General features: G+C 38.9%; 1 protein-coding gene across 1 annotated transcript; it reads left to right on the forward strand.

The window, feature by feature from the left end:
• Positions 1-697: 697 nt before the first annotated feature.
• On the forward strand, positions 698-22937 carry zic6 (zic family member 6; the record flags this gene model as incomplete). The annotated part of the gene is made up of 3 exons (XM_079893020.1): positions 698-1928; positions 22362-22790; positions 22900-22937. Exons 1-3 carry the CDS (start codon positions 968-970, stop codon positions 22935-22937), a joined length of 1428 nt encoding a protein of 475 aa, XP_079749146.1. The 5' UTR covers positions 698-967.
• Between the last annotated feature and the right edge of the window lie 4577 nt (positions 22938-27514).

A 27514-nucleotide genomic window follows, 5' to 3' on the forward strand; every position in this document is an offset into this window, starting at 1 on the left:
GGAAGGACACTTTACAATATGGGGTATTTTAAAATAAATTGTAATTTAATGTTTACATCTTTGCATGAAAAATGTCAAACAGAGTGAAAAATTTTTAGATTCTGTCGCATTTAACTTAACCAAAGTAAGTGTAATATTTACCTGCAAGTAGAATTATAGACGCTCAACTACAATATGCTGTATAGTATATTTTTGGTCGTAAAAAAATAAATTGTGTCCACCAACAACACCAGTAGGCTACTATGGACCGATATCACCAACGTATATTCTACTTAATTAATGTTAAACCATAATATTGAACAGTAAATCAGACATTCACAGTTGAATGAGAGAGACATGTGGTTTGAAAGAGAATTTTGATTTGATTTCTTAACTCCTGTATTTCAATTCGATGTTGAAATCACACAGTTGCATAGCATTCGTAGTTCAGACGTTGTAATAATTCATACATACGTAATTTAAACATTTCGATATTTTAGCCAACAATAATCATTCGGAACTCTGGTGCATTTAAGTCACATATGAGCCAATATCTGGCAGTGCGCGAGCGGCACATATCAAAGCATTTTCACTGAGATATTTGAAAACGGAGTCGTGTGGTGAACGCCTGCGTGTCCCTTTTAAAACAAATCCAGGGACTGTCAATCATCGCGCATTCCGACCAATCCCAAAGCACCGTTTTTTAAAAGCTGGTTTGCCTGCTGTGCTTTTATATTGCAGTATGGCCTGGTTCGGAGCATTTTACTACCACGGTTATTGCCACAAATCAAGAGGGCAAAGTGAACGGCATGGGACTCACACCAATCTTAACGAACCTGGGTCCGATTCCTGCGTCTGAGAGGTTTACGGGCAATAACTGCACATGCAGATGATACAGCGGGGGAAATGGGGAAGAGTTTTGTTGGTAAATCGTAAACGTTAAAGGTTGGTTGATTTGCCAAACCCTCAGTCAAGCTTGCAACAAAACATGACAAGCCTGTCGCGGTTTAGTGGCTGCCCTCTTTCTTGCGTCAACCCTGGGGAGAGCAATACTGAACCCAGCATGGTGCTGCCACCTTTGGCAGAGGAGCACATGGGGCACCCCACTGGCAGTTCCTTAAAACTCTGCCCCTCGCAAAATTTGCGAGACTACCACGAGACGAGGGCCAGTGCATATGTTGACCACTCGGTTACCCATTTTCCAGACACTGGATACACCAGTCATCGCTTAGAACCCAGTCCTAGGGGCATTATCATTGGGACAAATCTGTCAGCAGCAGGCATGCCACCAGTAACTGATCAGCTGGCTCCGAGACCTAACCAACATGGCAATATTGGAAGGTACCGTGACCTCCACAGCTATAGGGATGGCAGGAGCCACGCGTTCTTCACCACGTATCAAGAGCAGGCCCATGGCTCGTCAGACGGAACCCGAGATCTCAGCAGCCAAATGATGTTGGGTCTTCCCGGAGATCTTCTCTCACGGACGCACCCGTATGGGCAGTCGGTCAATTGCCCCAGGGCCAACAGCCAGCAGCTAGTCACCCAGTTCTTGGAGTTCTATAAGCCACTGAATATGGCCATGCAACGAGGAGGGGGTGACGCCTTCCTCAGGTGCTCCAGGCAGAACCCGAAGCACGAGCTCGTGTGTAAGTGGAGTGACGGCCAAGAAGGCACTGGCAAGCCGCCCTGCGCCAGGAGTTTTGGGACCATGTATGAACTCGTCACCCATGTGACGATTGAGCATGTCGGAGGACCGGAGCACTCTGACTACGTTTGTCACTGGGAGAACTGCCCAAGAGACAGAAAGCCCTTCAAAGCCAAATACAAGCTCGTCAACCACGTCAGAGTGCACACTGGAGAAAAGCCCTTTCCCTGCCCTTTTCATGGATGTGAAAAAGTTTTTGCCAGATCCGAAAACCTCAAGATACACAAGAGAACGCATACAGGTTAGTTAAATAATAATAATAATAATCATAATAATAATAATAATAATCATAATAATAATAAAAATAATAATAATGATAGTAATATAAAGATAGGCTTCAGACTTTTGGGATTGACTTTTGGGATTGTGTTTTACTTAACATTGTTACAACACAATTTTTTTTAATGAAGAATTGCCAGGACAGAATAAATAAATTGATTATTTGATCCCATAGTAACGTTATAAAATATTCAACGGTATAGTTTTAAAATTATGTTTTGCTGTACATAAACACGGATTTTGACACTGTGGTCCATCATGTTTAATTTATGTTCAAAATGTTTCGGCATAAAAGTGAATGTAGATTTTTTGTACACTTTAGAATTTCATTAATTTTCTGCAACACTTAAAATTGAGCGGCGATTAAAGCATTTATTCATATCATATGTAGCCCATTGTTTGTTCTAACATTTGCTGTTCGTGTTAGTGGAAACATTTTTGATTTCGTTTTTAGAAACCGTGCTGGTGAAAATCAATCCACAGGCCAGTTGTTTGGGTGCCTCTCATTCATGCAGTGAAAATAAAGAAATAAATTCCAGGGCACCGGAGAGCTGTGACGTAGCATTTACGCAAGGCGCAGCTGAATTCTCTGCTATGGTAGAGTGCACCCGCTCGTGCACTGCAAGCTTTGAGACCACTACACTTGAAACTGACGTCACAGTAATCCTTAGAATATTACGATCAATATAAATTTCCCCAATATTGTTTTTTTATATATATTATTATTTTTTATTTAACCATAAGGTATGATTTATGGAAATGATTTATCGATTAGTCTAATTAGGCTATTAAAGCCACAGTTAACTTTAGTTTTCTTTACTAGAAATCATTTAAAATAGGAATTAATCTTTGTCTCATAACGCATATAAAAATATGAATGAGGTCGACTACAGACCGATATTAAGAATTATTATTGTTCACTGAAAGCATTTAAGTAGAATTTGAAAATTAATCACTGACACAATTCCATAAATTACCTAGAAGCCAACTGTTGGTCATGGCATAATTCAACTTGTGATAATAGCCTAATCTGTTTGTTCTTAATTTTAATTTTCCTTATTTATAACTGAAATAAATTTGAGAGAGGCTGTAGCTATGCATGTGCGCTTCATTAATAATTTAAGCTAAGGCTAAGTCTGTTTTAGCTAGTGTGAATCATATTGAAAGTAGCACCAATAGCATGGAAACAACTGAATGGAAAATACCACTTTTAAGAATGATAGGGGGGAAATAGGGCTAAATGGATTTTTTCCCCCCGATTTATCACATTTTGCATGTACGAGAGTGTTGTCTAAAGTTCTCTCCTCGCCTGCTTTAGGCTACTGTTTAATGTGTGGAGCAGCAAACTTTTTTTGCTACAACATCCTGCATAACACATCTAATGACACCATGCACTCAGAACTGATGAGCCATGGTTGACTGTACATCCCACCCGTAACTCGCGTTTCCCCCTCCTCTGCCCGTTTAGGTGAGAAACCGTTTAAATGTGAGTTTGAGGGCTGCAATCGGAGATTCGCAAACAGCAGTGACCGGAAGAAGCATTCTCACGTTCACTCCAGCGATAAACCCTACACGTGCAAGGTCAGAGGCTGCGAAAAATGTTACACACACCCCAGCTCCTTGCGCAAACACATGAAACTCCATTGCAAGGCCTACATTGCCAAAATCGGTGAAGACAACGAGCACCTTGTAGAGGCCAGGTCTCCTGAGGTGGCAGAACAGCAAGACACACCCGCCTCTACTACCACAGTGACGCGAACGATGACGACTACCTCCCAAGAGACTCTGTCTCCTGAGACGCGAAATGAGTCGACTATGAGGTCACGTTTCCATCACACCTTTGAAAACAGTTTGGACTATACGGCGCACAGGCCACAGTCCCTTTTGGACCCTCTGTTGCTACAACGGGGCAATTACAGACCCGAGTCTGTACAATACTCATGCAACCAACCAAGCCATACTTTCCCACCTAGCCATAGAACTTTTTCGTCCAACTCACCTTTTCAAAAAAGTCTAGTAAATGGCTGGTACACATGTCATAGCGCCGTGGACACATTTTCACCCAAACACTGTAACAGTGATTTATAATGTCTGTGATTCGGGCTTGTACTCGGCGTGTTAAAGCATGACGGATGACAGCCGAAGTTTTCCTCCTCATGTAAAATTGTCCTACAGGCTTACAAAATAGGATAGTGCAATTTGTTACTGTACGTGAGCTTTATCTGTTGTAGCTATGTTCTTGTATTGGTGAAACGTCGGTGACGGTGAATATTCTTAAACTGTAAATAGCTTACTTAACCTTTACTAAATGTCTATAAAAGTATAGATAAGTTGCCAAAATATAATTCATATATCAAATATAAAATATCTGCAAACAAGATACCAACAGATGGAGTAGAATACAGTTCGAAATAATAAAAGTAAGTTATTTCTGCACAGAAAAAAAATGGCGTATTGTTGTTGTATAGTGGAAATTAGAGATTTCTATCTCTTGAAAAGTTATTCATCAAGTTGAATATTTTTTGTAAAGTAGGCTACAACATGGAATTTATATGTATTTTCTGTCACCGCTTAAATGTTGGTCGCAGGTTATTAGAATAAAAAATCGTTTGTATTGATGTGATGTGTGAAGGTGAACCTGGACGCGGCCTTTATATTATTTTAAGATTTTCTCACCACACATTGAGTGCATTTTATACCTCAGTAATTCTGTGGCGGTTATAACAGACATCAGTCCCCTTCATGATAATTGTTTAATTAAGATTCTACTGTATATACTGTGCAATGAATAATGCATTCAAAGTTTCATTAAAGTATCTCTATTCTCTTTGATCAGGCTTGTGATTTAAACTTTATGCTTCTCAAATGAAACGTACGTGCGTGAGTTCAGTATAGGCTTTTGGATTGTATCTGTGCTTGTTAATTTCACGGATAGCCTACCACATATGTGGTAGAAAAAAATAGCCTACTTGTGCGTATATAGGCTTTTTATATATGCCTACTTCTAGCGACTTTCAGACTTGTGCAATGTCCAAAATATTTATTTTGAGAAAGAAATTGTTTTCAGTGAAGGCGATTTAGCGGCCAACGTCACCTCAAATGAACTCGGTAGGTTCCAATTTTATCGCCATTTTCTTGTCAGTTTAACTCATCGTGTCTTAATTATTTTATGTGAATTGTTACGATAATTTCGTTTACTATTAACTTTATTGTTAAAACTGCAGTGCAATATGACAGGGCATGAATAAGGTGTGAGCGAGGATATAGGCCTTACTTACCTGCACGTACTTAAGTTGCTTATTGTACGAATGGCAGGTTTTCAATTGAATGAAAATGAGCGCAAATCCTGTTCCGTAAAATACAAATTGGCTGTAATCTCACCTCTGTTGTTAAGAACCAAATGGAAATTTTGGAAAAGGAGTAAGTTTGGTAGTGAGGATGAAATGTTAGGTTAATGCACATACTGAAACCCAAATTGTTAGCCTCCACAGCACTTTCAGTAAACCAGTTGGATGACTAAAGTGCTATTGCATATTTTCTGTTTTGTCCTCAAACTCAGTACTGTCCCCATTTTTTGAATTGATTCTGTATTTTGAGAAAAATCTGAACATGTACTGTAAGGCTGTAAAGGTTGCAAAGATTAAACTTGGGGCCTTCGGTATAGTGCTACTGTTGGAATTTTGAGATGCAACTGTTGTTATATACTTTGTTATATAACTATTGTTATATACTCAGATAGTTTGCACTTAGGTATTTTATGCTCCAATTTTGCCAGGATTGTTGTGCATGTGTGTATGAGGTGGTAGGATAGTGCAGTAGGGTGTGAAGCAGCTAAAATGACTAGGATGTATTGCATTGTAAAAGACTAATTTCTTTCCTGGTTGGTTATTACAATAATACATTTAATTCATAGTTTAAGAGCCCAGTTCCCACCGTCAAGGATGGTGCCTCAGGCACCAATCATTATAACCTACTTATAGCAAGAAACTGGTGAAAAATCGGGTGACCAAAGAATACAGTGAATGTGTTTTGGAGACTATTAAAGGCATAAGAAAAGGAGACCCTAGGTTTAACTGGGGGAAAAAAGGGGGCTACCAAGGCTTTTGACCCTGTGCGTCTTCTAACATCATTTTTCAGTTTATTCATTTAGCTATTGTGAATAACCTTAGAAAGGTCATAGGGCAAATGTATATCTGTCTCTCCACTGAAACCTCATACCATCAGTGCCGGACTGATGCGGTATGTTACAAGCAAGTTGTCGTGAATGTGGAGTTTGCAAGAAATTCTTCATTTTTATTATAAACTGCTGGATAATTGAGAGACAGGAAATTAAGAAGAGAGCACAGGAAGTTGTGGTATTTGTGACTGATGCTAGGAAAACATTTTCATATCTTGTTTTGATGAGATATTTCCAAATTTGCAATATAAAACTTGTGTTAATAATTGTGTTGTCATTAGAGAGGATGTTTAACATGTAGAGATACTTGCGTTCATTTGGTGTGTAACGCATGTATCCAAACTGATCTTGTCTTCTATAAAATTATGATACCTTTCAAAACGCTATTATGTGAAATCTTATGGTAAATTTGAGTAAATTGCAATCGTAAAAATCATTACCTTGATCGTCTTGTGTTTGGAATCTCACTTGTTTCCAGCACAAATAAAATGTGTTGTGTGTATGATTTTGAAATACACAAAAATATTGTCATCAACAAAACGGCTTCAAAATTAGCTGAGAAATGTAACTGAAATCACATTATTGATCACATGAAAAAAAAATTTGCATTTCTTTTAGAATTAATTTATTTTTGACTGGTGTTGCTGCTAAAAGATAATTGGAAAATTACATTACATACTCTGTAATTTGTCCGTTTTGACATCTTTCTTCCTCAAACTATCCTGCGATTGAAATCAAATGACAAAATTGTATGTGAAGACTGATTGGATACTATCGTACACTCCATTTATAACTTCACTGTATTAGCAGATGCTGACCTCCTCCTTAGCTTCATTTTTACATTCTTGCAATTCCGTAATAATACATGCAATCTATACAAGCACTTTTTTCAGTCCTGTAGTTATTGTAATTACTATAATAAGAGCTGACCCTAAACCTACTCCTAAACCTATAACTTAACCCATGTAGTCACCTTACTGGTCATTTCTTAAGTAAAAACCCAATCTACTTTCAAAATTTAAAGCATATTTAAAAAACAAATGAAATCCTTATTTAGTCTAACGCATTGAAAACAGCAAGTTTTCCCCTTTTTATATATATATATGTAAACAAAACAAACTGTTTTGTTTCATTTTCCTGTATCATAGATTCACTCTCTGAAAGCAACTTTCAGGAGGATTATTATATGAGAATATCCCAGAATAAGTGTCTCTGATTAGTCTGTTCTGTATTTACTTTGTCTAGCAAGTGCAGTGATGGTGTGCATTTTCATCAGTCCGAATTTAGATCTCTCTCTAAAACTCCTTTATGGCCGTTGTTCATCTTTGCATTTCCAAAAGTATCGTACAGAACAATGATATTTCTTCATGAATATCTAGATGACTACACCCTTTAGCTGATTTTTATTAAGGTTACTTCACTGTGAATGAGATGATTCCTGTCAGGAGTATGTCGCTGCTCTCTACCACTTTTCACAGAGTGCTTTCTGCCTAGCAACAAGGATGTATGGCGAAGGTTAGTTTGCATTTTTGTCTATAATTTGTGACAATTTACAGTATCTTCAACTTTTTTATGTGTCTACACACTCTTTAATGTTACAGATATTGTGTGTCGTAGATTATTTCACCATTGCATCCTCAAAGTGTGACCAGGACTATATGATCTCAATGTCTGTTGCGTTCCACCTGCTCAAAATGACACATCTAGCAGGATCAGTGTGAAGTTGCGTCAGCCTGGTGAGGGGGTGGTGGCTGTGCAGGCCGATGGGGTGTGATTTTAATTGGATTCCTGCCTTTTCCAGTCGTCCCCAGGTCAAGCCAGTGGTGTTGGTGTTCCCTGACTTGGGCTTCTTTTCATCCCAACCCCCTCCTGTACATAGCAGCCCACTTTTCCACTCTCACATCTACTGCGCTGCCTGTGCTCCTGGCTTCCCTCTTCTCCCATGACTCCCTTATACCGGCCCCTTAATCTGTGCAGTGGTGTGGTCCTGTGGCAGGTGGGTGCCATCAAATCACAAAATTCACCTCATTTGATCTTCCGTCCTTCAGATAGTTTACAGAGTCGCCATCGTCCACTCATACTCTCTAGCTCTCTGCCGCCTTTTTCGGCCATCCTATGTTCTCTTTGTAGTCATGCTTTCATTTATCTTTTTCCAAACAGGGTGTGTTAGGCTTTGAGGGGTTTGGCGCGCACGCGCTCTTCCTGCTTACCCAGTGTGTAATGAGAGTGATTCTACAGACACAGGCAAATTGATTTTAGAGGTGAGGCTGTAATGAGGCTATCAAAAACACGACGTGAGAGTCGTACAAGGCGCAGAACTCAGAGATAGTGTTGTCTTTTCAGTTGTCAAGTTTCCTGTGAATCTCTGTGAGATAATTTGTCTAATTTGTTTCCCCGGTTTCATTAAGGTATGCTTAAGCGCTAACTTGACAATTACCACGTGTAAAGAAAATACCTTAAAGGGTTAGTTCACCCAAAAATGAAAATTGTCATCATGACTTTTTTTCTTAGGTGGAAGACAAAAGAATATATTATATAATAATAGAATAATATAGAGTGTTTCAGCTTTTTTTGTTGTTATTCAATGAAAGTTAAAATGTTTCAAAACAACACTGGACCCCATTGAATGCAACACACACAAAAAAAGCATTTTCAATTTAAAAAAATTATTAATTTTCTTTTTTGGTGAACTATCCCTTTAATCGTAAGAGAATTGTTATGGAAAATATGGTTGGCTTTTGAACATTTTTGCATTTTAACAAAACACATTTGAGATTTGCACTGCTAATGGTGCAGTCAGTTGATAGGTTGGTTTTCTGTCCCATCTTGATCCGCTGTGCAGTGTTGTGGAGTCAGTGGTGGTGGTGCCAGCCCCCTGTGTAGCTCAGCTGGTACCACAGCTTATTAAATACCCAATCTATTCACTTGCCGGACATTCCGTTCTCTTGTCAAACCTCAGCAAGTCCAACCAAAATGAGGCTTGTGCAGTTTTGTGCGGGGCTTTTGCTATGGGGCTTTTCCATTCAGCACAGCTGCGGTTTGGGAGTGGAATCAAACTCCGCCCAGCCCAATATCTGATGCATTTCTGTCTTTTGATGCATTTTTAGGATTTCAATTCACCCCCATGGACATTTCTTTTAAAAGTTTTTTTTTTTTTTCTTTTCATTCATTATCCATGCCTTACATAAGACATTTCTCTGATGATGGCGTCTCAGGGCAGCAGGGAAGACAGTAAAGGGATCTGCTCAGCCAATCAGCTTGCAGGTGTGGCTTGCGCTGGGTTATCTCGTGGCAGTTTGCAATAATAGCTTGTCGGCCGACATGGTCATAGCGACCCGTGTTCCAGAGGGGGAAGAACAAAGAGAACAATTCTCTTACCATTAGTCGTTAAATCCACTTTAGCAAGTGTTGTGGATTTGCCCCTTTTGAAAGGGGGCGACTTTGAGGATGGCCCTGACTCTGAGCACCAGTACTATGCTTTCAGAAGGGTGACCATGGCCATCACCCAATTCCTCTGATCTCGCTTCCAGATCCTTTTTGGTAAAGATCAACTTGGAGAGTACTGTGCCCTCCACGTCTTGGCAAGGGCATTTTTGGCAGCCTTCATGAATGTGAGAGGCCAGCTGAACATGCTTAAAAAGACACACTGGAGCTTATTTATCCACTCTTACAGTGTCATAGCCTTAACAAAGAGATTTTTAATTTCTCATACATTTTTTAAAATCCAAATTAGTTTTTATTTTTTACTACTTCCACCCGCAGTACAGAATTCATCTTGAATGCTTGCAGAAAGTGGCTTTGATCTGAGCGGGCTGAGCAGCAGCATCCTTTGGATTTAAGAGAACCACAGACTTAAAGTGAACGTTGTCTTTTTGGTTCCCTCAGCACCATCACTTTTCATTAGTAGCAGCATTGGACTGTCGCAAAATATCACATTTGAATATTTAATGAAAGGCATTGTCTTTTATAGTGTGGTTTTGAATTTGGAATCACACTGATCGGGGTCCAGGGTGTTTCAAAGTGTGTAATAGTGGGTGTTTAATTTTATCTGTTGAAGGATGCATCACAAGAGGGCTGTGTAATCAATCCTGTGAACTCAACATCTAAAGGAGAGATGGGTCTTCTGATCACTTCCCCAAATGAAGTTCAGCCATCCTCTGAGCCTGCAACTCTCAACCCTTTCAAAATAGCATAAGAAATGAACTGAGGTATACCTCACACAGCTTCCGCTACTATACTTCTAGCTGATGTGTATGTCACATGTGCGCATTGCTTGGGCCTGTAGGCCAGGTAAAGGGAATAGAGTGTGTGCACGTCTTTAAGTTGATCTCACTGTTAACCTCACAGCATTACACCAGCACCTTGAGGCCATAGTGAACAGTGATGGATGGTGGAGTGGATAAAGCAGGCTCAGGGGGCCAACCGGGGCACAGCGTTTCTCCCCAAGCTATTTCAATTACAGATTGAGCAAGCGTACTCTCTGTGATGATATGTAGCTTAAAGGCCGTGACATTAATGGTTGGGACAAATCGGATTTGGTTTGGTGCTGACCCGCCACTCTAAGGCGCAGAACTAGATGGAAGAGTGAGGCAGTAAAAATAAATAAAAAGCTTTACTTCAACCTACCTCTGCTTCAAAATATACTCTCACTGTGTTTTACAATAGCACCAGTCAGGAAGCCATAGATATTGTAAACCAACTGGTCAGTCTGCAGTGGGTTTCAGACTGTGTAACATACATTTAGCTAACCAAAACACATAAATATGTATGTCATTTAATTTCTCATTAGCTGGGTTAGCATCAGTCTAGTGCCTGGATCAATTAGGCTTATCGTCTTGGCTTTGCAGGACTTGTGGCTTTGATTTTAGTATTGGTCAGATGATGTTTTTCCCTCTTCAACATGCACAAATTGCACTGACAGCTTTATGTATGAAGGTCATTTCGCAATGTCTTGAATCATGGACTATTTTAAAACAGACAGGAAAGATGTAGCTAAATCATTCACTGGATGAAGCTAAATAAATCCTGGTTTAGATGTATTGATTGGCTTGGGGAACAAAAAATCTGTGCACATGAAAGGATTGAATGTATTTCTTAGAATTCTTTAGCCCTACATTAGAGAGGGATAGAACCGAGGTAATTAACACATCCATCACTGGCTTACCCTCTATATCTCCTGCATTAGCATAAACGTGCGATGTAAATGTTGTAAACGTAAATGTAGCTGTTGTAAATGTAACAATTTCTTTCTCCAGTTACGTAAGGTATGTAATTTCATTTTATATCTAAAGGGGCTCAACACATGTTCTGTCTGCTAAAAGAATAAAAAGTCATGTCTCATAAAAATGTATGTCGTGATGTTGAAGGCAGCACAGATCGCCTTTGGCTTGAAAGATATCAGGTCACTGCTGTCTCGCATTGAAATTGGTGGAGCAGTTTCTGGAGGGAGGGGCCCAGAGTGAATAAAGGTGGGATTTGGTGAACCTTTACCCATGTGAGTATTTAAGTGCTGCATGATTTTGCTGCATGGCTTTTATCGCTACAATTACTGCTTGTTAGGGCTCAATACTTGGCACCTTAGCAACTCCAGTGAGTTAAAGATCAAGAGATATTTTAAGCCATTTTAGCTATTGTAGCCATTATGTAAAATCGAAATACATTTGATATATATCCATAAAATTTGCATATGCATGTTCCAACTGGACATATTTATGATGATGATGATCTTTCTGATTAAGATAACTAGTGATTTTGCTAACTAAGTATATTGATAAACTCTGTGATAGGTTTGTTTCTAACAATGCCTTCTGAACAAGACAGTAGCATTTTTGTTTTCAAAGCCTAGAAGACAAATAAGAGCTGGATTTAATTAGGTCTGCTTGTGAGGGGCCACATTTCCTTTCAATCAGTTGAAACTAACTCTGTTAATTAATCTTCAGAGCAGTTATTTTCCCCAAATAATTTTCTTAATAGCAACTGTGTTCCTTAGATCTTTACTCAGCACTGCATATTTTATCTTTATTTTTATTTCCAGTTTTTGTTGTTTGTTTTTTTCCTCTCTGAAATCCTAGTGACCCATATTTTAGATCTACGGTGTGAAATGCACATTTTTTAGTTAGTCTGCAACACTTAGAGTAGTAGACACTATTATTAGTGCTCTTATTTTTGACCTGCTAAAGTAGGCTGTATATTTCCCAATTGAAAACACTACCCTCTCATTTTGCTTATCTCATTTTATCACCTAGGCGTAGTTGCTCTCAGAGTGGTGATAACAAGAGAAGACAAGAGAAACAAGAGAAAGCAATGATCCATGTAAGCATGGAGATCACATTGTGAAATCATGCATTTACAAGTGACGTTTTAAGTTTTTTTTACACACATCAGAATTTGATTTATGCTAAATGCCATTTATCATTTTCCTAAAAACATCCTCTCTTAGTCTACCACCCGCTGGTAGGGAGGATCTGGTTGGGAGCTTTACGCCATCCTTCAGGTTTCTCATACATGTCATCTCCTCTAAGTCACACGAGGAACCCTATCCCAACCCATCCCATACGAGAAGCTGATTGGAATCAATAACCAAAATTTCAAGATGCTGATATTCAAACTGGAAATTAATGTGCAATGATCATATTATTCTGTGTTGATTAGAAGTCAAGAGCGTGTGATGAGATATCAAAACACGCAATACTATTTGGTTTAATTTCCAGCCTTTAATTGGATAGATGAAAGAAGCAATTAGTTGTATGCAAGTCAAGAATGTTTTCTTTCTTTCATATGTCAAACCTTCCTTCCATAATGGGTAAGGAAAAAATGTATGTCTCTTATATGCTTTGATTTTTTTTTTTTTTTTGCACTTGGGTGTAATGTAATTATATTTATTTATGTGCACTTCACTCTTTTTTGATCTTGGAATTCTTGTTGTGAGTAAATGTCAATTAAAATATGATGTTGTATACTTCATCTTATGATCGCATCTAATGATAAACAAGACTTCTTTCCCCAGATTTTGGATGTTTACTGCATGTAAGTTTCTGTATGCTCTTTAATAAAAGTGTATGTACAGACTGTATATAATGTATAGGTTAAAACTCGCTAAAATAAAAGTTAAAAAAATAAAAGTTAAAAAAAAAGTTGCTACCTTAAATTTTTAAGTACTCAACTTGAACGTTTAAATAATTTCAACTTTAATTACGTTAAACTGACTTAAAAAATGAGTTGAATCGTATATAACTTATAAAAAAAAGTTGAAAAATGCTTAACTTATTTTGATAAGTTAATTTAAAGCAATGTAAAAACATATGTTATCATAACTTATTGATTGTATAATGTTTTACAGTGTATGTGACCAAGATATTGTGTAAAAGTATTTGGATTACAGACTGGAAAATGTGATATGAAGTTATAAATCAAAGTGGAAATGTAATTCAACCCCCACCCCACACATGTTGAATGATAAGTTTAATGCAAACTTGAGATGTAGGCTCCCTGTTGGCACTCCACTCAAATGCCACCATATCCTCTCAACTTGCTGTAATCCAAGCAAAGAGAGACAGCTAAACTTATAGTTTAGTGGATATATTTCCTGAGGGAAGTGCATTTTGGTGTGGGTCACTGGGCAAATGAACAGTGTCAAATCCTATCATGACAGGGATGCAAGGTGTGATAGCTTTAAAGAGGATTCAGTGAGGACAGCAACCTGTAATTCTATCTTGATATCAACCTTTGCCTCACTCTGCGGTGTATTTCAAAGTCAAATAGCTTGTTTCTGTAGTTTGCACACAGAAACTTCAGTTGCTATTGATAGCTTTGAGAGATGAAAGCAACCCTGACTCAAACTCTATTGATTGTTTTGCTGTGTTTTATATCTTTCATGCATTTCCATATAGGCTAGTCCTCATCTTTTATGTGTATTGATTAAATATTGGATTGTCCTGCTTGCACAGACTTTATTTATTTTTTATTTCTTATATACATTCCTGAAAATCAAACTTTTGTACATGGAAAACTTGTTGCTCTAACTATTATTATTACCTCCCCATCCCTGAATGTGACCAGTGCTTTGTGCTTTGACTACAAAAGAATGCTAAATCTTGCATACATGTTTATGAACTTCTCGACCATTGTGGTCACCCCTCTATTTATTTAATACAATTGTACTATGAACAGAAGAAAAAATAAACAGACTGACTCAACATACTAGTCGTCGTCCTTTTGCGAGAGAAAACTCTGTGTACAGACACAAAAGGGGGACGTTTTCACCGCCGGAAAGTAAATTCTTTTGAAGTGGAACTAATCATCTGAGGGATGGTTCTCGTTGTCCTAACAACGCAGCTGAATTGGAATGAGCCTCCCTTTTTGTTGTATATATGTTTTCTTTCTTTCATTCAAAACTGATGATGATAGTAGTTTCACGCCCTGTCCACCCACATTGTCAGCCAGAACTTTTTGTAGATAAGTCCTTACTTAGAGACGCGTACACACGGCGGGTGACTCTCCGGCTGTGACGTCAGCTGCACTCGTATGTCTACAAAGCTTTACGCCTCTACCTTATATTGAGAAGAGAATCTCACACATCAGAACTGATTGGAACCGAAGACATTAGCCTACATACATTTAAAAAAATATATATAGTATAGATAGGCTATATTGCTACATAAAGTCCTAGCTGATTTTTTTTTTTACTATGCCATTGTTAGTTAACAAACTAGACCAGGTTATCGCCATCGCGACGTTGTTCAATAAAACACTCACGTAGACACGCAATGTTTATGTTTATGTGGTCGCACTACTATAGCCCACAGGTCACACAGGCTCCGATTATTGACCCACGACTGTGTTGCCCTACAGATGAAGAAACTCCGGGCCTCAGTGACCTTTCAGTCAAGAATCCCATCTCTTAATTACCATTACTAAATCTTTCTCTCTTCCACCACTTTTTGCTTCGCAACGTTATAAACGTTTGAGCTTTTATGGAATTCCGAAGAACCGAAACATTTTATTGTCACCACAGGGTTCAGGGTTCAGACAGCGGTCACATGCTGGAAAAAATAAACCAGTTGTTTTCTGTGCCCCTAAAAAAAAAAAAGGTTTCCCCCCTGTAGGCTAATTGTTGCTAATCAAACCGTAATTCCTCCTTCAGTTTGACACAAATGTGTGCTTTTAATTTATTCAGTTTAATATATGACCCGTTGCATAATCTGTAGCCTAATTAAAATTAAGGGTAGCCTAAAATTGACCTGTTGTAAATATTATTTACTGATTAAGAATAATACTTGTTTAATTGATAATTATCATGGGTAGTTTAACAAGTTTATAAAGTTTAATGTTTAGGCTATACGAGGAAACATGCAGAATTAGTTGTTTTCTCTAAAAAGGCGTTTTCTTTATGTTATAGCCTATAGTTTGAGCCTAACATTCAAATTAATTTTAAAATTCATATAAATTTACATTGGAAAGTGAATCATTTAGGTCCTTTAAAATGGTCAATATTTCTTAAGTTGTTCACTGTTTTGACCATCACGATAGTTTCCTTAGCCTACATATTTTCTGTTACAATACCATTCTTAAATATATCTAGCCTACCGATATTACTTGTAGTCTATCAATTAGGTAATTTCAGCCAAAATAATCTACATAATAATTACAAGATAGTATTTTTAAAATGGTTTTTAAGATGTGTAGCGTACCACGTTCTCATGCATGTAAACAATCCATCCATTAACGTTCAGAAATCCCCTATAAAGAACAATTCGATTTGCAAAACAAAAACATATTTTCTCTCTAAATTCCTTCTAAATGATTTATTATATTGTGAGTATCAGTACTCTCTAAACTTCTCTTGGCGTGTACTGCAGAGTGATGTTGCGGTGGCACTAGACACCTTTAAAGTAGCCTACATCAGATGATGTCACATGGGGAGGGATCCAAACTAAAGTGCGTGAAGCAGAGCAGACTCTATCCTATTGAGACTAAACGCTCTGTTAAAAGAGACAGCCATGAAATGATGCTGAGGAAAAAAAACTAGTAAACAAACGGAGCATAGCTTTTGCTTTTCAGTTAGATGTTCTCGGTTGAGACTCAAGCGCCGGTGGCAACACGTCGGACAACAGTTGCAGCATATTAAACAACTTTTACAGTTCACATACAAATGCTCTGGACTTTGAAAGCTTTACACACACATACTCACGCGCTCATTAAAATGGTTTACGTTGTAATATCAAAGATCAACCAAACCTCTCAGATCAAAACCTTAAACCGTTAGGCTACTAAACGTTATAAACAATTAGTCTATTTTAAACCAGAGTGGACAGTTCTCGGTAATCGCGTGATGTTTGCCTGGACAGAATAAAATCCCTTGGCGTGAAAGTATTTTTGTCATCTTTGCACGCCATGCGGTAACTGGTTGTCATTGTCGCCGCGGCAGACGGAGAGCTGGGAGAGAACACTCGGCCTGTGCCAATTGGCTCAAGCTCTTGAAAACAAGAGGCAGACGCTGCACGATTCTAATCTTAATCGTTCCAGACATGAAGGTCACTCTCGGCTGGACTTTCATGGCGCTCACACTGTTGTTTCTTCCATTAAGTAAAACGTCGATTCTACAACTGCGCTCATGTGAACAGTAACTGACAGAAATGCAAGCAGCAATTATCGGGGTCCTAGCACAATAATTCATTTAGCACTTTATCATTTATAATCTAAAACGATAAATAGGCTAAAGCCCTGTTTTATTTACATTTGAATTAACATGACAGTAAAATTTGATTTACTGCAGGTATTTCACTGTCATATCGCCACCTTCTGTCCAAGCGGGATGAAATCTTGCATTCCTCATTACGCTCTTTGTCGAGCTGCTAAAATCTGATTGGCTGATGGTGAACATAAAAAAAAATGCAGTTATCCACGCATAGTTAATGTTTTGAATCGATGAGTTTTGTGAAAAGCGCTATACAAAAAAAAAAAAAAAAAAAAAAAAAAAAGCTTGAATAATTTTAAGAGTTTTTATTTATTTATTATTTTTATTATTATAGCGCCACCAACTGGGCATGCCCTGCTAAATTTATTAAGTGTCCGCACGGTGACGCTCTGCATAGGCTATGTAGCAAATTTAATCAAAATATTGATCACACATGGATTATTACCTTTTTAAAATATCCCCAACATTTGCTGTTAATTGGTATAGCTTTGGTTACATTTTTAAAGGTGAAAATAAATGAGAGTATTAGGAATTTCTAGTGCATGAGTCAAGGAAACTATTATTATGATTATTAATAATCTATAGCCTAGTTATGAAAACCTTAATTATGGTTATTATGAAAACCTTGTTTCTATGACACATGAAACATAGCTAAACGTATTTCTCTAGCAGCTCTACATAATTATGGTCCAATCCAGCATGTAACATTTTGGAATTTTCGGTTCAAATTTCTACCATTTATGATTTTTTTCTGTACATTCCGCTTATAGCATCCCTGGCACATTGTATGTTACTTGGATCCCTAAATATCCTCTCAGTACCAGTTCGTTTTGTGGACTTCAGCCTCAGCTTGATCTATGGGAAATTGTTATTAATAAAATTCAAAGTTTGTGTGCGTTAAATGTGCGCAACCTGACAACATAAAGCAAGTCAGCAGTTCACAGACATTACTACTACGGGTGGTTTGGTGAGCAAAGCAAGTTCAAGTTAATTTGGGGTGGGGCATGATGTTGTGCAAGAGGATTGGCGAGCCATGTCCCAAGTACACTGCCTCACTCAAGGGCATGGATGCGGTCCAGTAACGGAATACAATTCCTTCCCGCGTGTGTGAGTCTGGGCTCAGATTTAGATGCATACGCTTACTTGGCTATTTATTCTTCATGAGCCAATCTAGTCATTTCAATGGGCCTTGAGCACTTAGCGTGCCACACTCAAGATGGCATCAGACTGAACCTGCACATCTTTGCTTTAATTACTCCACAGTACAGTAAATATAAAAGGGGCTCATGATCACCACACTGCAGTTCACATTTGTCTTTATCAGATATGACACACATTTCTAAATGAGCAGTCTTGATAATACCCAGGGCCTATTACCAGCAGCTCTTGCTCAGCACATTCTGACATTTATTTGAGTGTTAGACTAATAATGGCTAATGAGCTCCCAGTAACACGCACTCAAGACACCCATTAATGGAATTGTTGCTTAAGTGGAGGAAATATACATGCTCTGATGATTAATATCTCCCTCTTGCTCTCTCTCTTGCACACAAAGGCCCACATAAAACTAAGCATAGTGCAAGCTTTATAGGTATTACTGTACTATATTATAGTTCAAGACAGCTTACTCACACATGGACAGGAAGGAAAAACGGAACTTCTGCCTATTTTACCAGCTTTTTCTCTCACTAAAAGGGGTAAAAAAGAAAATGGCGTCCTCTATATGATCATACTTGTTATGTAGATAAATCTGTCTTTATTGTGCTTGTTGAATGGCCTAGTAAATCGCAATACCCAGTCTCAAACATGACAGTCTTCAAAATTTATATTTGAAATGTTTTTGATCCTGTAACTTTCTGAAAACATTTTTGGCTGTCTCAAAGTCTCCTAGCAACAGCAAACAAAGGCAGGGCACATTTCAAGTTTCCCGCGGTGCGGCCAGTCCAGCGCTGTCTTTGATCTTGACTGGGAAAATAGCTGAGTGGGCACTACTGGCATTTTCCTTTCATTTCCCCCTCCTTCTATCTCCCTCCCTGTTCCCAAAGCTCCTCAAAATACCCCAATTTTCATCTGCCCCAAAAAACTAGCACCTCTTTTAATCGCCCATGTCCAAGCTTTTCATTGAATCAGCACATTGTTTTGTTTTTCTGGTCAGGCTTGACAATATGGTTTAAAAAGTATTAGCTTGAGTGAAGTGCAAAAAGAAATGATTTTATTGCTTTGGATACACAGGATGGTATATTTTACCCTACAACTAAAAAGGGTGTTATTGGGGTTACCATCTTCTTTCATCCATTTTTTTTCTACTTCATTTCTCTGTCTTATTCATTTTGATTTGCACAAATCTCCTCATTTTGCTTTTTCCCTCATCCTTCTCTGACACATTAAGCTTTGTATTTTTTGATAGAGCCAGGACTGCTTATCTCCTAAGAAACTTGGGACGCCCGCAGCTTGCTAGACAAATAATGGAGCTGCAGTGGATTTTCAGGGTCATGGGGCACCCACAGAGCTGTCTTATTTAGAATTTTACATAAAGTGAAATGTGTATTGAAAACATTTTTGAAGTTAATGCTCACAGAGAAAAAATGCTTTGCTGGTATGTCCTGTGGTGTGAAAAAAAAATAGTGTCTTCCGACAACACAAGTAAACAAGAGCAGGGATATCAAGAACAGTATCTGTAGGCTATACGGTATTATAACTTCCCACAGAGCTGAGTTTACATGGAAAATGGGAACTCAATATATGGGACGAAGAAAAAATCTAAACAAACTCTTCATTTTTTTGCTGTAACTGATGTTTCTATTTATGACAGAGACATAGTCATTTAGGTTGCTTTAATGCTGCTCTTGTTGTTTTCTGGTTAGTGTGATGCCTGAATCTGTTACAATTTTTTTTGTCTTAAAAATTTAATAAGTCCCTTTAGGTCTTTGTTTTTGACAAAGGCATACGGACCCGATAAACCCCTTGCATTTGAGCGAGTCACATTTTTCATTCTGTCAGTGAATATTACTGTGTTTTGATTTCTTCTTGTTTTTTGAGGTGACGTTGTGCTTTGGGGTTGTGTGAGGCCATTCTGAGTCCTATCATTTTACATGAACAAATATGCGAAAGGTCATTTGCAGTGATTTATGTATACTTGACTAGTGTACATGATATTTTAGGAAAGAGAAAACAATTATGATACAGAAGGAAGGGGGGTGGGAAGGCTTTCATCAATTCTCTCATTGGGGATCAAAGTGGGATTAAATATGACCATTTTTGTCCCTATGCCACACATTTTATTTATATAACTGTGAAGTCTGTTCAGGGACCCAACATTTTTTAACCATGAAGTGTGTCATTTGCCAGGGGAAGCAAACGTGAGACAGAATTCCCACCCCCAATCCGTCTGTAAGCATCTTGTTTCCAAGAGGCAAGGTAAGGCAAGGCAAGGCAAGTTTCAAGGTAAGAACATTTAGTATTGTCAACCAGCAGTTGAGTCCTATTGGAAGAATGACCCTCTACTCTGGGGGTTGTCCATGCCGAAAAGCACTAGTGGTCTATGCCTCTTTGACATAGCTTGTCAATGGCCTCATTTGGTTATCATTTAAAATTTCTGCCCGTAAATCTCAGTAGCTAAATAAGCCTGATTATCCTCAGTGATTAAGACATCCTCTGTCAGAACAGCATGCGGTGCTGTAGCGTCCTGGAGCCTTTCTATTCTGCTAAAGCTAAGCTAAGGCAGAGGTTTGATTTTGGGTGGTTAATGATTTTGGCTGTGGATAAAAAAAAGCAATATATCTGCCTGTTAACTGCTAAAAATTCTTAATGTTCGTCTCGGGGTTACATTATCCTCGCAAACTACAATTCAGCTTCTCCTTGGTCCATACGTTTACTTCCTAAAGGAAAGTGAAGCATCCCAACAACAGCAAGCCCAAAAAATCCCAACAACAACAACAACAACAGCACTGGAACCTCCAAGTGTGGTCAGGTCTTGTTTGTGTAGTGAAACCCCATCATCGAGTTCCAAACATCCTTATTCACGAATGCTTTGAAGAGCTTGTGAGGTCAGGTTTTAAATTATGGCACGTTCGCACAGTGCTTCCCCACTCTCCACTAGTGCAAATCCATTTGCCACACAATGCATTTCAAATCAAAGCTGCATCACCATAAGACGCCTTAGGAGACATTAAGCCATACTATGTAACTTTCATGTACGATAGCATGGCTCCTGTATGCTTTGAAGTGCTCCCTTTTTTTAATGCCTTATTAATAATACCACACAGGCTACCGCTGACTCTTTGGATGCTGTTTTCCTCCACTCTTCTCTCAGTCTTTAATGCCGGTCTTCAGGGCTGTGTTTATGGACTGGTGATTACAGGGCATATAGATGAGGGGGCAAAAAGGTGCTGAAGCACACAGGTGACATGTCTCATGCTATCTCTTGTTTTGTTTTTTTAATCAGCTTTTTCTCAGTGTTGTGGATGTTGTTACCAAGGGGGATGGAAGGATTTTACACCCTGTTCAGAATATGTGCTTATGAACTGTGTGTGTGTGTGTGTGTGTGTGTGTGTGTGTGTGTGTGTGTGTGCGCGCGCGTGTGTGCGTGCGTGTATTTGTGTGTGTTTGTGTGTGTGTGTGTGTGTGTGAGTGTGTGTGTGTGTAAACATAGATGTAGCAAATACAGACTTGCATACAGTAGCCTGGGGTGAAACATTTTGCATGAATTTTTATTGTTTTTTCTACTGTTTGTTTTAGTTTAGATAAAAAATTAACTGTTTTGTCTCTGTATGTTTTCGCTTTTGTGTCTTAATGCAGATGTCAAAAGATAAATGTTTCTATTTAAACATTAAAAAATTCATTGGATTAAAGGCATAGTTCACCCAAAATTAAAATATTGTCACTATTTACTCACCCACATGTCGTTCCAAGACTTTCTTGCTTATGCGAGACACAAACAATGTTATTTTGAAGAATGTTTGGTAACACTTTATTTTACAGTGTATTTGTTACACGTTACATGTAGTTACTGTAGTAATAACTATAAATTATGCATAATTACATTCAAATAACCCTGAACCAATGCCTATTCCTAACCCCTAACCTTATAGTAAGTACACGGAGTTAATTATTATTACTCAAGTTCTTAAATGTATAATTACACTGCAACACGGACTCCTTAAAATAAAGTTTTTGTCTATACAATGAAAGTCAATGGGGTCCAAAACAACATTGGCTCACACTGGCTTTCATTGAATGGACAAAAAACAAAATAGTATGAATAATGTTCTTTTTTGATCTGCATATAAAAAAGTAATACAAGTTTTGAATGACATGAGGGTGAGTAAATGATTTCGTTTTAATTTTGGGGTGAATTACTCATTTACATTTCAATATTACGAGCATTATTATTTTTTTGCTTCAAAACTGAAGCTCGTATAGACATCTTTAGTACCTGTGTAAGATAAGTATCAAATAAAATTGCAGAGCAGCAGTAGAAGTTGCAGTAGAGATGAATCATTTTACCCCTCTTGATCCGCCAGCCCTCCCGTATCCGTCTGCCATGAGGCAGGCGTTCCAGTTTGGCTGCCGAACGCTGGCCTTGTTGAACCGCGGGGTCAGCGTACCTCCAGCACTGCTCCATCTTGCGCTTCATCCTCTACCGCACCGGGGGCACCTGGCACCCCTCCCTACCATGGCAGGCCAGATCAATGGTAAGATCCATTCGAGCAGAATGACCGGAGGTCAGCATCAAAGGCCCCCCCGCTTGTCTCGCTGCCACCTGGAGCTCAGTGAGGGTCATGGGCCGCCTGGGCCACCACTGCCTCCTCTCCTCTTCAGCTGGCTGGGTATGCTGACTGGGACCTGGGCAGGGTATGAGCTGGCTCTGGCCTGGCCCAGCAGCCCACATGGGGAGAGGGCCAGAGGTCAAGCCCATCAGAGCACTTTGCATCCACCGATGAGAGGATCTGGTATGGTTTTAATGAGGCAACACTGATTCCACATCTCGTTACGCATGCAAGACCTAATGTGTGGATTGTACTACTTGACATAATGCTGTGATTTTCTTTCCAATCACAGGATGCAGAGGGAGCATTTCAGCCATTTACAGTTATTAGTTACATTTACAGTTACAATATTTTAGTCCCGGAGTTAAAATCTCATGCTGCATATTCACATGGTTTTTGTTTTCACTTTAAAGAGGTATCTTAAGTGGTGTATAATGCAGTAATTCCTCATATAATGAGAATAACATTTGAAAAAGAAAATTCTGTAATCATCTTTTTTTTTAAATCAATGTAATGAAAGCCAATGGGGTCCAAAACAGTTGAAATATTCTTCTTTTTTTTTTTTTTTTGCTCTGTAGAAGAAATAATGTCATACAAGTTTGAAACAACATGAGGGTGAGTACATTTTTGGGTGAACTATCCCTTTATTTCAAATGACTATAATTCTGTGAAATTTTTTAATGTTTCAGTTCAGCAGAGAGTATATAGCCAATTATTGTGGAACATATATTTATTCATGCAACGTTTCCCATATGAACACTGTGGCTCCCTTCAGCAAAATATTGGTCATATGGTGAAAGAACAGGCAATTATTTTCATGCAGCTGTCAATACTCTGAACAGGCTAATACAGTCTAATTAAATGTCCTTTTTGGGCCACTAATAAAAATGAACAACTCAGAGGGTTTTTTAATATCGCTGTGAAGCGCTTCAACTGCCGGAGCCTTGCAGTCGATGACTTGATCCTTCTATGTCCCTTACTTGTGTGATGAGGGATGAAAGGGGACGCAATGAGAGACACAGAGAGAAAGAGAGAAAAAATGCAAGTTTGGCAAGTAGAGGAGTGAAGGGGGAGACAGATGGCGTGAAGTCTGCATCTCTTTGGCGTTGGGCTCATGGCGCTAAAATCCTCCCTCTCACACATTCCAACAAATCCAACCAGGAGGCTCAGGAGTATGTTCCACTGCTCTCGAAATGAAGCATCTGACCAGGATAGAGCCACGCATACACACACTTTCTCACTGTCTCTCTCCCTCTTTCACACACGCGCATACATACATTCACACACTGTCAGTCACCCGTAACCTATCCAGAAGTTTACATTTTTATTAGTATGTCACCCGTTCTGGAGTTTATTGGCTTGTTAAAATAGGATGCTTTGGGAGCTGGGGGAGAGAGAACATGGGGCCATGACTGGAAATATTGCAGTGGAGAAAAAGAGACCAAGTGCCATTCAAGTGTAAAATCTCATTGAGTAAACATGGGGCCAAGGCATGGAAACAAAATGTGTAGAATCCATTCGCGGCAGAAGAAATGAGCTCTGCAGTTAGTCACGCTTGCCATCACATTAGCCTGTGCTCCTGAGAAGTTTCCTGCCAGTTTGGACTGAAGTTTTACGTCTCTAATTTAATTGGCATATACAGTAAAAATCGATACGTCTCATATATATCTGTCTCCACCAGTCAACCAAGCTACTGTTCTGTGCCTCACTGTGGTTTCATAAAGTGGCGAAGCGTTATTTTAACCTATCGCTATATTTTAATTTGTCATTTAGCTGAAATGTACCGCTAATAGCTGTTGACATATAAAACGACCATGTGTTCCTCCTGTCAGCCAGATGCAAACGGCACAGATGGGCTTCTTTTTTTCCAAATGGAGCTCTTGATAGCAGACAATTAATGTGCCTTTGATTGCGCTCTACAGTACTCTCCCATTGATTCTAGAAAATGTATTCATTGAAGGCATATGATCAGCCACGGATGAATCTTGTCAGATGTGCCAAATCACAAATGAAACGCTTTAGTGCCTCTCCCTCCAACCTCCAGGGCTAAGAGCTCTTGCATGACACACGCGCGCACACCACTCTTTTCCTCTCTCGCTGTTTCTCTATCTCTCTCTCTCACTCTCTAGATGGATGGCTGAGTTCTGCCTTCTGTTTGCGCTGCCATACTAATGAATGAGTCAGCTGGGAATATGTAATACTGTGAAAAGGTCACCGGAGGCATGTGTATCACATTACTGTTAATGATAATAAAAAGAACAATCTGTGCAAATCCATCTTTGAAGTCATTTTTATTACTTCCTACTGTGAGTGATTTTATCTGTCATTACTCTTCTTCTCTCTGTTGTGGGCTGGATGATATGCAGGGAAAATGTACTGTAAAAATGATCACAGGATTTATCTCTCATTGCTCCCGTTCCGCTGATCCACAGTTATCGGCCGAGCGTCGTAATGAATACAAGGATCATCTCCTTCGAAGCAACATTCTGCAAAGCGAAGTTCACCCGAAAATGAAAATCATTTACTCACCCTCTTGTCGTTCCAAACTTGTATAACTTCTGCAGAACATCTCATTTCGTGTAACAGAAGAAAGAAAGTCATACAGGTTTGGGAATACATCTTGTTTGGAAAGTTTGGAATGACAAGAGGGTGAGTAAATGATTTTCATTTTCGGGTGAACTTCGCCTTGCAGAATGTTGCTTCGAAGGAGATGATCCTCGTATTCATTACGACGCTCGGCCGATAATTGTGGATCAGCGAAACGGAAGCAATGAGAGATAAATCCTGTGATCATTTTTACAGTACATTTTCCCTGCATATCATCATTCCATGAATTCATGAAAAAGATCTCCTGGTCTGTATCTTACAATAGCCGTAGGCCTACATCCTCTTTGAACCGGCTGTGATGTATAGACTTCATCCCACATGGAAAGTCTCACAGTCTGCTGGATGGATCCCAGATCCTGAAATAATAAAGCTTATTTCACTGTATTAACCTTGTTCCAGATTGAAATTCTGCTGCTAAAACCACACCGCACGTCCATCAATCATAGCTCACTTTCACAGACTACAGCACAAATCTCTTTAAAGCTCATTATTATTTCATCTGTCGTAATGAAGGAAGATATATGTGGTTAGCAGTGGTAAGCTTTCTTGAGCTATTACAGTTTATGGTGGTCAGGATATTGCTTTACCGATTTCCTTTGCATTATAGATGGTAGCGGAACTGTAATTGTGTTAAATTACTCGACTGGAGGCGGCTTTTGATCTCCAGCTGGATGTGGAATGCCATGTTGCATATAAGTCATACATTAAGCAGTTGGTCAGTGATTGAAAGGTAATTGTAGTGCTACACATCACATTCTGTACTCACACAGCGGAGCCCGGGGACGATAAAAGGGTTTACATCTACATATGTTATTTTAGCTCTCTCTCTTTCTTTAACCCTTCTGTTTTTTGACTCACACTCCTCCTATCGTTCTCTCTCTCTCTCTCTCTCTCTCTCTGTCCCTTCCCCCCTTCCATCTTTTTCATCTCTCACCATCTCTCTCCCCCACTGTCCCTCTCTATGAAACATACACCCACACGCACATATTAAGATGACTGTCTCTGTAGTCTTTCAGGTTCTGGAGGTTTTTTTCCTGCTACGGTGACCTCATCCTGAGAAATCGAGCACTTTCTGATTGAAAATAGTGCCTGTAATTAAGAGCATTCACTATTTGTTACCACTTGGCATTACATTAGTATGCAAAGCTGGCAGCCGCTTAATCTGGGGAAAAACGTTTGTTTCCTTAATTGCCCTCTTAGGACAAATGTGTGGGAGGGGAAATGAAACACTAACGTGCCATAGGAGGAATGAAGCCTGGTGTGAGTAGAGGATGTGGCTCCCTGACACAGAGGTTAAACCTTTAAACCCAACTAATGGGCCCAGAGACAACACACACATATATATTTGAATAGAAGGGAAGCTGGATTTATTTTATGGTTTTCACTCATACAAGTATTACAATTTAACATGAAATACAACTTATACATGACCTTTTACATGATGACTAAGAAAAGAGCAGGACTCTATTCCAAACAAGTGCTTCATTTGCACGCTTGATTATTAACTCGATATTACATTTTAAAATACTGGGTTTGGACATTTCTATGCTGTCAACTCTTTTGGTCACATTTGGGGGATGAAAAAAAGAAAAGAAAAGAAACAATGACCTGACTTTTCTCCCCAAAAATTCTGTCATCATGTTCTCATTCTCAAGTTGTTCCATATCTGCATCCACCTTATTTTTAACAAGAGCGGTTGGGGCCATTTGTAACTTGAATGTGTGAGGCTTCTGGTGTCATTCACAAAAACAGTCTGTTATTGCAAACTGGTATTATTTGTTGTCATATAATTTGAATTCATTATCATAATCATAAACACATTGGTTCGTAGCGCAAATGTGTTATCCATAGTTATCTACCTAAATCAGTTAATTAACCGGTAATCTCGCACATTCAAAGGAAATAGCTTACTATTGCAAAATAAGGTGGATAACATGAAAGGAGACTGGAGAGTTTTGAAGAACTGCACTGGTCACTTTCTTTCATGCAGTTGCAATAAATTCTGAATGGGGACATAAGCTTGAAATCTTCCACGGGAATACAAAAACACAAAATATCATAAAAATAGTCCATTCACACTATATCCCAAGTCAGGTGGATTTGTTTCTGCGTTACAGTGCAGAGTAGGAGAGACAGGAAGCAATGATGAAGGGACCACAAACCTGGACCTGCACCATATGTTGGAGAACTGCCCACAAAGCTAGGGGTTTAACAATTACCCTTTTTTTAGTTATTGTATGGCTTCAGATGACTAATATATTTAAAACAATACTTTATGGATTTTTTTTAAAGCTTGTCTG

This window comes from Squalius cephalus, assembly GCF_949319135.1.
Source record: "Squalius cephalus genome assembly, chromosome: 14".
NCBI classification, from domain to species: Eukaryota; Metazoa; Chordata; class Actinopteri; order Cypriniformes; family Leuciscidae; genus Squalius; species Squalius cephalus.